At 37.2% G+C, this 13,968-nt stretch overlaps 1 protein-coding gene across 3 annotated transcripts; it reads right to left on the reverse strand.

Moving 5' to 3' along the window:
* Nucleotides 1-394: 394 nt before the first annotated feature.
* cd99l2 (CD99 molecule-like 2) lies at nucleotides 395-13,747 on the reverse strand. Of its 3 annotated transcripts, XM_067524927.1 has the most exons (11): nucleotides 13,542-13,747; nucleotides 11,606-11,659; nucleotides 10,690-10,737; nucleotides 10,062-10,163; nucleotides 8,922-8,990; nucleotides 7,967-8,035; nucleotides 7,796-7,849; nucleotides 7,583-7,702; nucleotides 6,229-6,294; nucleotides 4,382-4,439; nucleotides 395-3,484 (listed from the first exon to the last, which is right to left on the reverse strand). In XM_067524927.1, the coding sequence occupies exons 1-11, from the start codon at nucleotides 13,600-13,602 to the stop codon at nucleotides 3,481-3,483; spliced, it is 705 nt and encodes a 234-aa protein (XP_067381028.1). In that variant the 5' UTR covers nucleotides 13,603-13,747; the 3' UTR covers nucleotides 395-3,480. The 3 variants fall into 3 exon arrangements, with proteins under 3 accessions (XP_067381028.1, XP_067381030.1, XP_067381029.1); XM_067524929.1 differs by lacking the exon at nucleotides 7,583-7,702 and having other exon boundaries at nucleotides 395-4,439; nucleotides 13,542-13,746; XM_067524928.1 differs by lacking the exon at nucleotides 8,922-8,990 and having other exon boundaries at nucleotides 395-4,439; nucleotides 13,542-13,745.
* Nucleotides 13,748-13,968: the final 221 nt, after the last annotated feature.

Below are 13,968 nucleotides of genomic sequence, written 5' to 3' on the forward strand. Positions count from 1 at the left end.
CTACAATAACCAAATGATTTACAATGTATGAGTGTGATGACTGGGATAATGTGCTACATGGTAATAGGGCACAAATAAGCTACCTTTTGCTGCTTTGTCACACAGTACAGTATCTTTACATTTAAGCAAGTTTCACGCCCATACTATCAGTTACAAGTCAATAGCAGCATTGGTTTGTACTGTACTTCTTCACATTTGTTCAGACCAGCCTGACAGTCTGCTCCAAACAGCAATTTTACTGTCCACACTAAATTTAAAGCACAATCATTCACACTTTTTGGTGAGATGTTAAATGCATCTGTCTTTTCATTTACATTTGGAAACCATCAAACAAATAAAATGTAGCACTTAAGAAGGTGACTGTGTTACATTCAGATTGGAGACCATAGTCCATCATTTTCCTACACAAGCAGACTTTATTCTTACATAAAGATCATCCCATTAGATAAAAATCAAAGCCAGTTTCACTCAGGGTTGCATCTTTGGTCAATTGAAATGTTTGCAACAAGCCAAAGATTTTTGCCAAAGCACATAATATTTAATACATTCAGTTAACAGAGAGCCTGCGTTTGCATTTATGTGAAGTTCAGCTTTCAGCAGCCTGAACTTTCCAGAGCACCCACAGCTTGTGGTAGCACCCAAAAGGATAATTAAGGTAACCATCCAAAGGCAAATGAAAGCAGTGGGGATTTACTCATGCTTAAGATAGAACTATTGGGTTAGGATGAACAGTGCAGTGTGTCCCCATGGGACTGTGCAGGGTGTAAGGCAAAGAGAGAAGCACCATTTGAATTACAGCTGACAGGGTAGAAACTTAATCTGATGACTCATTCATTGATCATTACTTTAATTACTTACAATCCCTGAACACAGCCCGCTCAGTGAGTTTTAAACAGCAGCTTTAGAAAATATTAACTCAAAATGTTATGTTCTGCATATGGCTGGTTTATCATTCATCAGAGGGGGGTGTTTCAGCATGGACAGCTTATCTCTGAAGAGTCTGGCCAAAGAAGTATCTGGTGTAGACTTATATCTGTGTTCCGTACATATTAAGGTGCACAAGCCTTTCATCCTAAATACATTTTGGGAGGTGAGCAGACATCTTTACTACATGAGCATCAGTGAGGGATTCAGGATTACTACAGAAACCCACCACCACCATCAGATGATTGCTGAAGCCAAGACGACAAACTCTGCTTTAAAGGTTAAAAGCAAATTTAGTATTAGGAAGGATTATCACCAGTGGATTCACCTTCTTCACAAAAGATCTGACAGCTGATATCTTAGCACAGTAACAGTTAGCAGGGGTTGTATTTGGCTACTTAGTATTTCTTCTACATTAGAGTTGCGTCTGGGACGTCTATGGCCAAATTTGGCTGTGAACCTATGAAGAGTCACTCATCTGATTTAAACAGATCTTTTTCAGGCTGGTACCAATGTACTGCATCAGCCAAGCCAGCGACACAACACTTCAAGACACATTAGCCAAAGCTACACAACTCAGAAATTGGGTGAAAAAGCAAAAAACGTTATTCGCATCACCTGAAAGCATTCACAGCAAACTGCATTGATATAGTGCTGTACCCACAGAACGTTAAACCTCACACAACAACAAACTGCAGTCACACAATCATCTGTGAGCGCAGTCCTGTTGCAAATCATCGCTGCATTCTATCACACACAACATAGTACATTGTTCACTTTGTCTCATTCCAGATCAGACAAAACAGTGACTGATTTCAGATGCAGCCACGTCATCCACAAAAACCTTTCAAACAAGTCTCTGGGTGAAAACAACTAATCGTTGGCAGCACACAACACACTCACTCACCAGCAAGCAGATACTACAGTATCTAAAAAAGTTATTAGGAAAAGTCAGGTTAGATAGAAAGTGTAAAAAGAGCAGGCAAAGAGTGTAAACACACACACTCTGAAGAGTAATATGGACGATTACTAAGCTCATACACACGGCTAGAGTACAAACACAGAACTGCTCATGTTAATATGTACAACCATCACAGTTTTCACAAGTAACTGACACTATTCGAGATCCTAACGCTAACTACTACTTCTTATTTTGTCTACACAGCTAAAGCACATATCTACTTCTTCAAATGCATATTATCTTTTGTATTGTTTTTGTGGAAGTGCCCACTGATTCACACCCTTGTCTACGGACGTCTTTCTATCAATGTCATCTCTACTTCCTCTTTTCACTCTTCTTTCCATGGTGTCATCCAAGTTTAAGCTTTGTGGATTAGCGGTGAAAGTTATTATTGGAACTAACATGACGGAGATAAATGAGTATCTCCACGGTCATTGTCCCCCCAACATTAACGGCTTTATAGATATTATCTGGGCAAAGAGATGCATTTATCATTTTTGTTAGACGTCCTGGATGCTTCAGTGCAAATTCTAGTGCACCCCACTAGAACTTTTCACAAAGATGGAGATGGTGGGCACCATGGGATAAAGGTGAAGTCAGTTTAAGTCCACACACTGGCACCTAAATGCTAACACAATAAAACATAGTACAAACAATATTCGCTAATATGTAGCTATTTTATATTGATCAAAAGTCACATTTTCTCCCTATAAATAAGTTTGCTGCCTGCTTGTATTGGAACAAAGTGCTGAGGTTCTCCCTCATGTAGCTCCCTTAAATTGAACTGAAGAAGAAAAGTTCACGTCGTACATCGTTGAGCTTATACTGCACCTGTACTGATTCAACTAATGCAGTAATATACATTTAGTTTGTATTTAGTGCCACATTGGAGAACTGCACCTTCCTGTAATCAAACTTTTCTGCTATTTTAATCTACAACTTATGTAACTTATTCTAACCAGGTTTCTCCAGGCTTCATTTTAGACATTGTCATCAAAGGCTACTGAAACAAAATACATTTCAAATTTTAACAGGCTGCAAAGCAAACAATGTTTCCACACCTTATTATCACACTGCTAAATGTCTGAAAAGGCGCATCAGTACATACGATTGACAAAATGAGCAGAACACATACGAAGCAGCATGTAACAACTAATGATGTCATGGTCACATGGTTTATATGATGCTCATTAAAAGGACTTAACTGGAAAACAGTGGAGCTCATTACGAACTGTTAAACACATGGGTTAAAATGTAACATAGCCTGTTCAGAAACTTTAATAATCTCTCATTTTTTTGTTAAAAATAGTGAATTATAAAGTTAGCTGATTGTGACTTCATAAAAACAAAAATATAATGAACTAAAATATCACATTTTGTAGAGCTAAGAGACAATGAATTGTGTGAATAATACAGGATGTAACTTCAGGTACATGCTCTGCTCTTAGTTTAACATGTTACTTTTTAAATTAACAGTAACTGGCTACTTTGCCAGTGCATTATCCCATTATCTGTTCCCTGGATATTTTTACATGATTAACTGCTTAAAGACTGAAAAACAATCTATTGCTCAGTGTTTCTCATTCACTTCATAATCATCTGTGGAGACAGAGACAGATGTCAAGTCATGGATTCTGTTGAGTTATGTTCCACTTCATATTTGATTTCATTGTGCATTGACAAAAGCAACATTTATCATTTGTGACTAATAATCAATTTTTTATGTCAAAAAGAGAAACTGAGATCTGCTGTCCTCCCTGTTATTGAAAGAATAATTAACCATTAACAGTTGATACATCTGGTCTCCTTTTCCCAGACACTGTCTGCCCATCAGAACATTGTCATCGTCAAGAGTTTCAAAAAGATCTAATTGCACTTAACAAAAGACATAAAAACAGAACATGCTGCCAATAAATAGCAAAGTACGGAAATGCTTTCCATTTTAAATTAAAGCCAACTAGAACTAAGCCTTAGCTCACTGCTGAGACATAAAAGCTGAAAGCTCATAACCAACAGTGTTAGTGCTGTTCAAAGGGTACATTTAAAAATATGAACATTCACATACATTTGGCAAAGTTGCACTGTTGTCCATGTGTAGCAAAGAGAATGAAAAAAATCTTTGTTTACACTAGAAAGGACAACAAATCCCAGTTTCTGCAGCATAGAGCTACAAGATAAACACGTCTCTAATCTGTCCTGTAGCCCGTCCTGTGTGCATGTGTACGTGTCTTCATTACATTGTGTTACATTACAAATAAATTATTGAATGCTGTCACTGAGGATATTTAAAGCTCGGCTTGATCTTACGGTTGAGGTTAGAATTGGGTTTAGGGTAATGTAGGGTTTGGGGTTAGGTAATTCATTTGTGATGGTTGACGTATATACTTTAGGTGCTGCCTCACAAGTATATAAAGACACGTGTGTGTGTGTGTGTGTGTGTGTGTGCGTGTGTGGACAGGAGTGGGATAGGGGAGTTTCAGAAAGGTTGATAATTACACAGTGTTCTCGTCCGTCGGAGGCTCAGCATTGGCTGGCTGCAGGAGAGTCTGCTGGACTGCAGAGAAAAATAAATACAATGACAAAGACCTTATTACTTTTGTTTGAAGGAATCATGATGAGGTCTTAGGTTTTCTTTTTATGACAGAACAACCCACAAGGTTTTCAGACGGGAACATAATGTAAATGTAAGCAGTTAGAATCGAATAAGAAGTGAGCTGATAATTAATGGCTCCTCCTGAATGACTGAATTGGGGACAATAAAGTAGATACTTCCATTAGACAACAGAGAGGTAGATACTGTATAATCATCAACAGGTAAAAAGAACATGAGTAATGCTTTCTTCTTACGTCATTCCAGATGAATGCTGAGTGACTCATAATAGTTTTGTAATATATTAAGAGGAAAAGTTATCAGACTATTTAAATATATTTTGAATAGCAAGATACAGCAAGTATACGCAATACATTTGTACAAGTTTAGTTCCTGTTTGTAACGGTTTAAAAACATTTTTTATTCATTTATGCAGTAAGTTCTTACACTCTTCTGTTCACTTTTGTAATTCCTGCACATTTCCTATGAATGACTAGCAGGAAGTTAAGTATTTAATCCCGAAAAATTAAAGCGTTCTATTTGTAGAACAGCAGCATTTCAATTACACTGCATCCAAGTATTCACATCACTTTTCTACATTTTGTTATGTTACAGCCTTATTCCAAAATGGATCAAATTAAGTTTCCTCAAAATTCTACAAACGATACCCCATAATGACAACATGAAAGAAGTTTGTTTGAAATCTTTGCAAATTTATAAAAAAATTCAATGAAAATAAAATGACATGTACATAAGCATTAACCGCATTTACTTGATACTTTGTTCAGCCTTGGGTCTTTTTAAGTATGATGCTCCAAGCTTGGCACACCTACTTTTCCAAATCGCGTCCAACTGAATTTGCCAAAGGCTCCTTCATTCAAGTTGGAGAAACATCTCATAGATGATCAGTGGAAACAGGATGGACCAGAGCTTAATTGTGAGTGTCATGGCCGAGGCCATGAATACTTGTTTCCATCAGATTTTTTGTATTTTTTTGTTTTTAATAAATTTGCAAAGATTTCAAACAAACTTCTTTCATGTTGTCATTATGGGCCATTGTTTGTAGAATTCTGAGGAAAATAATGAATTTGATCATTTTGGAATCTAAAGAAAAAAACATAAAAAAGCACATGGAATACTTCCTGAATGCACTGTACTCCCTTGTATTGTCACTCTTGGATTGTGTGACTCGTTATTTCCAGAAGTAAAATGTCACAACCCAACAACTGCTTGTCTTTCTGTCTGACCATCTCAAAGGCAGTCAGTGTTTTATCAGGCAACAAAGCAGCATGAACAGTATCCTTTTCTCAAGCTGACTGTGTTTCGGCTTGTTTTTCTCTACAATGAGCTCACCAGCTTTGTTCATCTCTGTTCATTACACACTCACAAACACTAGTGTCAGGGTCCTTCTAGACAGTGAACAGTGAGTGGCTAATAAAAGATTGTGACCTTTTTACAGCCTCTTGATGAATCTGTCTGAATGAAAACAGTGGCGCGGTAACAAGCATCACAAAAACGCTGTTCATCTGCTCTTTGTGATGGGATTTTGTCACTGCTTTGTCCATCTGTCACCGTTTAGAGTCATGCTAGCTCCACCAGTTCGAAAGAAACTTTTGCTGTCCGCTATAAACACATACTCTTTGAAATTTGGACCATAGAAAAAGATGAGTTTGTTTGAAATGGAGTGCTGCACTCAATTTCCAGTAAGTGCACCACAGTAGATGTAAGGAAAATGTAGTAGAGATGTATTTACCTTGTGGTTCTGTGGCCACCACAGCTTCTGGGTTCTCAGCTTTTACCATGTCAGTGTTCAGACTCTCTGTTAAAACACAAGAGCACATTCAAAGAGCCACATACAGTATGCTCTACTACAATACCTTTACAATACTGTGCAGCATGGATAAGGTTTATCTGAGCTGCACAGTAGTGGTACCACTATCAACTATAAATGACTTTTAGGTTATTGTACAAACGTGGTTAGAAATCTTCAATCTATAGTGAGTCAATGAGGTTATACTATAGTTCTGTTAAAGCCAAAAAGAAGAATTAAACACTAGAATTACATTATTCATGTTATAGTTGGTTTTGTTGCAAAGTGCAAAGCCCATTGCCCGAAAAGTTGGGAGCTGTGTAAAAAGTAAATTATTTGAAAATCATTTAAATCTATTTAGGATTATAAACTGCACAAAAGAAATAAATAGTAAAATAATAATAATAATAATAATAAAACTTTTTTTTTTGTTTGTTTGCCAATCTCAAATGTGATACCATAAACAAGTCTCAGATATGTTGGGAAAGCGTCAACAAAAGACTGGAAAGGTGCTGTAATGCTAAAAAACACCCGGTGGAACATAGGTTAAATAGGTTAATTGACAAGAGGTCAGTATCATGTTTGGGTGTAAAAAGTGCATCCCAAACAAGATGAGTATTTCAAAAGTAAAGATGGGGCTAGGTAAAAAAAAAAAAAATACAACTTCGAGAATAATGCAACATCAACGTAAATTTGCATCAGACTTCTGAGATTTCATAATTTAGTGTCATAGTGTCAAAAATGGGTCTGCACTTATATAGCACTTTTCACTGCTTCTTGTTCACCCATTCGCACTCACAGTCACACACACACACACACACCGATATGCAGCTGGCCAACGCTCACCAGGAACTAAGTTGGGGTTCAGTGTTTTGCAGTACTGGTTAAAGCAACAGTAAATTCCAAGTTGCACATTACAGAAACAGTGGCCCTTATCTGTAAGATGTCATTCAAATTCAGAGAGTTTTGAGACTGAAAGTTAAGTTGTTGTTGGTAAAATCAAAACTGTGAGCTACAGTAAAGATCACAGTAGAACTGAGGCAAACTGCAATGTTGTGGGTTCATCATTGTCAATACCCATTGAAACTAGCTTGGGGCATTTTCTAGCTGTGGTTCATGTGGCTAATCAACATTACAATGTTACACCTACATCTACATAAATGCTTCCCAACAGCAAAGTTTCAGTACAGAGTCTTTTAGATGTAGTTGTACAAGGGCTGCCATCACAGACTGGTGAGGACAATGTCCTGTATGATTAACTCTCCCAAAACCCATGACTATAATGTCAGAGACTTACGTTGCATACTAAAGCACAGCTTCTTCTTTTGGTAAGAGATGTAACTGCTTATTGCACCCACTAGTGCCATGGCAACTGCACTGGCAATCCCTGCAATGGTGCCCACTTCTTGTGTGTTCTCTGTAAACACATACAGATAAAGTGTGCTCAGGCAGAGAGAGAGAGAGAAAGTCGGACAGTAATGAAGAAATGCTTTAGCCTGAGAAAACCCACCTGTGTTTTCATCAACCTGGTTAATCCGATCACGCTCACCACCGGGACCTTTACCTGCAGAAACACAATAACAGACGAGTCAGAACTGTTATGGTAATGGTCTCTTCTTTAATGAAAGGGGTAAATATCCTCTAGAAACTGGGTAAGAAAATGTATTTGTTAAGACACTACCTTTGCCTTTGTCAGGTTTGTAGGTGTCGTCTTTACTAACATCATACAGATCCTGGTTAGAAAATCCACCTAAAGGAGGAGACAGAGGCAAGGATGAAGAATACAATCACTACATACTGAACAGCTTCTGTTAGGTTGAAGGAGGTAAAGCTTTTCATTACAGATTCCAAAAAACAAAAAAACTAAAATAATAATGATTATGATGATAATTAAAATAAAACCTTTATGAAAAATAATGTTCACATTATTAGAACAGTAAATTGCCCATGTATGAACACTAGAAGAGTCCTTACTTGCTGTAATCATTCCTACTGTGCTGATCATTGAGAAATTGTTTCCTAAGGCCCTTTTAAAGTAAGTGATGAGGGCAAAAATCAGCATCCTTTTGTGAACTAAAATGTATAAACTGTTCATCTAAAGCTATTAATAATTTAATATAATTTAACCAACTATCTAACCTTCACTAATTTGTTAAGTTGAAGCTATTTATTGTCTTCAGATAAACCTTTTGATGTGATTTTACACAGAGGCAGGAGTTTTCCCGACAACTTACATATATAGGAAATATCTTTGTGAGTGAGGCCTGTGTTGTATGTAATAGTTCAAGGATTGCAGCAAGTAAAGATGGTTTGTGTCCATGTGACCTGACTGTTGTTTGAGAACATCCTTGAAGAAAATGTGAACCGTTTCTAAAGCAGATTTAAAATGTAAGGGTGGAGAGTAGAATGGAATGACAGGGATCACTGAATCTGGCTTTAATAGAAACTGAGTGATTTCTGTGCACATTTATTAAACCATTTCTTGCCAAAACCTTATCTACTTTCCACAATGTCCATGAATGTATGAATGTTTCCAAACAGAACACAACTATACACAAATATCTTTTTTAGCAACAAATACTAAAGCAACAAGAGGTGCATCCACCCCCCTCCATGCCCCTTGTCCTTATCCTTACCACTAATGTCATTTTTGGGATCCAAGCCATCAGCCAGGTTGAAGTCAGCACCAGCTGGTGGCAAAGTGTCTAAAGAATGTGAAAGAATGTGAAGGTGGTTTATTTATATGCGGAATTATATGTGTTGTCAGACTGATGTTACTCCATCAAAAACAAATACAAAAAGTTCAGTGTAACAAATTCATTTATCACTTGATCAATCTAAAAGAAAGCTTAATGTGACTACAATGTCTACAATGTGTTAGCTAAATTATTGTATAGATGAACATTATATGGATTATATTATGGATCTTTCTAAATCAACAAGGAAAAAGAAATGTTCGATGTGGTGTCATGTTTGAACATGCCCTTAACCTAACTTCTCCTTTACTGCAGTTTTTCTAAGATGTGGACAGATTTAAGTAAATACAAATTTAATTTGATATAATATGAACTGTAGTCGCAGAATACGGTATAACCGCTTCAGTGGTAAAACACATATTAGTGTTTTCTCTGCTATTAAAATGGAAGTTGTCACAGATTCCTCAGAGAGGCCATGTAACGTGTGAGCCTTTCCTGTCAACCAGCTAGAGTAATGATAGTTGCAGTAGTTGAAGACGATGAAATTACACCGCAGAAAGCTCAGGTTACCTCAGTGATATAAAAAATGGAAGACATCCCACCTCCTCTTTCTGTCAGTTGTCTTTGTGTGTGGGGTTTACATTATTAACTTAATACCATGTTTACATGGAAGCTATAGTGTAGGAAACCTGTATAGGGTTTATTCCAAATCACTTGGTATGAAAAAAAAAATCTACCTATAATACTAGAGACTCAACAAAAAAGCTCTGGAATTCTCACTCGAAACAGTGGATAAACACAAAAACCATTACCCAGAATTCGGCATAGCAAGCCGTAAACATATCACCCTCTCGAGATCTCCGATTGATTGTTTTTATATCGCCTTTATCTTCTTGTAATAATGAATGAGGGGCGTTTAAAGTTACATTTTCCTGGCTGTATCAAAACAACAGGTAAACAAGGAGAAAATTTCAGTTTGATGCTATTAAGTTGGTTTTAATAAACCTAGATCTAGTCCTCTCTGCAGCAGAAGAAGCAGAAGAAGTAGTAGTAGTAAACAGAGAGAGGGTTGTCTCTCACCTGCCTTGGGTTTGGCTGGGGCCTTAGAACTTGCGGGACCTTTAGGCAAACCCTTGGGTTTAATGGTGGTGGTGGTGGTGGCTGTGGTAGCTAGAGGAAACTCTGCAGAGAACATTGTCAACCATATGTCAGTGTATAATGATACTGTATATAATAAAATAATATAGAAAATACATGCACTGACTAATGTTATGACAAAGTTCACTGTAAAATGTTACATACTTGTACACAAATGTGCAAAGCTTGTCACAGTTTGGTTTGAAAATAGCTAGCAAAATTGCAACAAGGGTGGAAGAGCTACTTTGTCAGCTGGTGACTACAGGGTTCTAAAGCTGGAAGATCGTGCAAAGATTTCTGTTAGAACGGTAGCTGTCTAATGCTATTCTATGTCTACATCTCAAAAGAAGAAATGTTTTTCAGTTCATTAATATGTTTAAAAGTAAGATCCCTTATTCTGCTGACCAGGCCAAAACCTCCATCATAGAAAAAATTCACAATTGAAAACTTTAAGAAAGATTTCCTTTAGACCGGAGGTAAAACCATGTAAACCCTGACACTCTTTCTGGGCATTACTACTACTACTTTATCTATACAATTGAACCAAATGGCCATTGTGTGTGGTCCTTACGCTTTCCTGGTCCTCCACCTGGTGCTGCTGGCTTTGTTGAAGGAGTAGCTGTGGTGGAAGTGAGAGGACAATTACGCATATTTGTATAATCATACAAAAGTCATTTTCAGTGCTGGTGTCATTAAAATGTTGGCTATTAAGCGGAATAGGCATCTTCAATCCTATATCCACTTTAGCTCATTACTAATAAATCATGTGTACTTTACTTTTTACTGCCATTCTTTGAATAACCTGCCACACATTTTTAGATATTTTGGTATATAATTCTGTTCCAGACAATTGTTTTTAGATCATAAAAGATCTAAAAGATATTTTAATGGTACACCAAAGATACACCAAATTGAGATGTTAGCAATCTATAACCTCGTGGTTTTTTAACATTTACCTCCTTGATACACATATGACATATGTTACACATAGATTTTCAACTGGTAATATATGAACAGTAGTTAAATAAGGAATGACATGTTTTTGAAATAATGACCCTGTAAATGTGACAGTAGTTGTTTTTGTAATTATAGACTACTTCTGCAAATATGAGATAATTTTCATGTAATAAATCTAATAACTGCAACCTGCAGCAAGTAAAGATGGTTTGTGTCCATATGGGTACCTAACTGTTGTTTGAGAACATCCTTGAAGAAAATGTGAACTCTTTCTAAAGCAGATTTAAAATGTAAGGGTGGAGAGTAGAATGGAATGACAGGGATCACTGAATCTGGCTTTAATAGAAACTGAGTGATTTCTGTGCACATTTATTAAACTCTTTCTTGCCAAAACCTTATCAACTTTCCACAATGTCCATGAATGTTTCCAAACAGAACACAACTATACACAAATTTCTTTTTTAGCAACAAATACTAAAGCAACAAGAGGTGCATCAACCCCCCTCCATGCCCCTTGTCCTTATCCTTACCACTAATGTTATTGTTGGTATCCAAGGCATCAGCCAGGTTGAAGCCGTCATCAGCTGTAAGTGTCAAAAGAATGAATGTGAAAGTGGTTTATTTATATGCAGAATTATATATGTAGTCAGACTGATGTTGCTCCATCAAAAACAAATAAAAAAATAAAAATAATAAAACAAGCGTGGGTTCACATACAACATGAGGTCATGACAATGAGCTATGGTGATACAATAATAATCTAATTACCACAACTTAGTATTGTAATTAATTTGGGGGAAAAAACAAATACCTACATAAACATGAAAAAAATAATGGTGCATGGTTGTTTCTGAAATCCACAAACATCTCCACTGTTTTTAGAGCATTGAAGCCTAAAATGTTCTGATCACACCCAGGTACCAAGTGGTCAGCCTGCATGCAGACCCATCACCCTCAGAGACTGTGAAATGCTTTGTGACTCATTAGGACTGATTTCTTTACTGTTTGGTACAATGAAATTACCAAGAATTTAAGCGTAGTCCCCTACAATGAAGTATTCAAGTGCCACTAATCCTGTTCACCGAACTGCCTGGTCCCTTGTTTTAGAGTAAAGTTGTATGAATTACACCAGCACTGGGAAATGTTCCATGGTTCCTTGGGGGCTAATAATTTTGACCATAACTGTAGCTTACCAAATCAGGTATTTTTCATATAAAAACCAGCTCACTTTCTTACATGTTCACCGGTTTCTGGCTTTGCGACCAATGTCTTAACAATATGCACATAAATACAAGCTAAAGCATATTTTTAAATTTTAGCTAAGACATCTTGGGTTAATGACTTTGATAATCCACCCTGCCACAATGCAAAACTGGTAAAGAATGGTTTGATGAACCCACAAATGAGTTTGAGATCTTTACTTGGCTTCCAAATTCCCCAGATATCAATCGTGAAGCATTTGGCTGGGGACCGGCACCAAGGTGGCCCTTGGTGGATGGGCGGGGCTGCACCTGGTGGGGTCGGATTCAAATCTGTGGCCTTCTGCATCCTGAACTAATGTTCTACTGCTGAGCCACCAGACCCCCTCAGAAGACATTTACATATAACATGAATTTACATATAACATAACTTTTCTTTTAGTGGTTTCTTTTTAGTGGTTAAACACTGTTTTGTTAAAGTGAAATGCATTTAATCTATTTATTTTTTTGTCCTTTCGACTTATCCCGTGAGTTCAGGGTCACCACAGCGGTTCATTATCCGCATGTTGATTTGGCACAGTTTTTACGCCGGATGCTCTTCCTGATGCAAACCTTCTCAATTTCTACCGGGCTTGGACCGGCACTGCACAGCTGGGAGGATTCTTAAAAATTAACTGATTACTGATGGCAACTGTAAGTTAAGGAAATTGCTCAAATTTGCAGCTTTGATTCCTCTATGATTCAGAGGGGAACACTACACCTTTCACTTTAACATATGCAGTTACCTTTATTAAGATGTCACAAAACCTAAACCTTACTAAACATTTTATACAATCAGCTTTTTAAAGCAGTTCTTGTTTTAATTACTTTGAGATTTGGGCTGGTGGTCAAACCAATATAACACTGTGAAGAGGCTCTAGAACTTTCTAACCCTCTTCAATTTAACATTTATCAAGTAATTTCATCAATTAACTCTTTATCAAAACAAGTGAAAGTGTCCAGTGCGAATTCTTTTCATCAGATCTTTTTTTCCATAAATATCTGAATTAGCAGCCTCATCTGGTACAATACTAATAGTAGTCATCAAGCAACTGGAATCAATGCAGCTGTAAAATACCAAACTCTATCTTTCTACAGCACCTAAAAAAAAAAAAAAAAAGAATTTATCTGAGTGGATACCACCGTAGGTGGCCTCATTCGGCCTCAACACAACATGCAGCACAAAAGACATGTGCATTTGCTGAGGTGTGTCAGGACAAAGTCTTACCTTCCAGCGACTGCAGCAGCGCCAGCATCAGCCACAAACTCAACAGAGAGCGCTTTGCCATAACTCCAGACACAAACAGGCAAACAGAAAGATATTATAGAGCGGTTAAATAACGGCCCTGATACCGTTAAGTCTACCCAAAGCCTACCGTTCAGCTCCACCTCTGTGAAAAGCGCATTCAATGCGTTTACTGTGGCACCGTGAGACACGCCCAAAAGCGCCATTTCCTGCCACTCTTTCAAAATAAAGTGCTCAGCTCAATTAAAAAGGATGCAGTAGGCAATATCTGCTGGGTCTGTTGTATGTACCATTCATGTACCAAAACAAATTTCCAATTCTCTAAAACTGGTGTTAAATATTATTAACTCAATTCATCACAACTGGAATTTAATTTAAGTTCCCCAGGTGGCAACACTAAGAACTATTT

Source organism: Channa argus, chromosome 12 (genome assembly GCF_033026475.1).
Source record: "Channa argus isolate prfri chromosome 12, Channa argus male v1.0, whole genome shotgun sequence".
Lineage (NCBI taxonomy): Eukaryota > Metazoa > Chordata > Actinopteri > Anabantiformes > Channidae > Channa > Channa argus.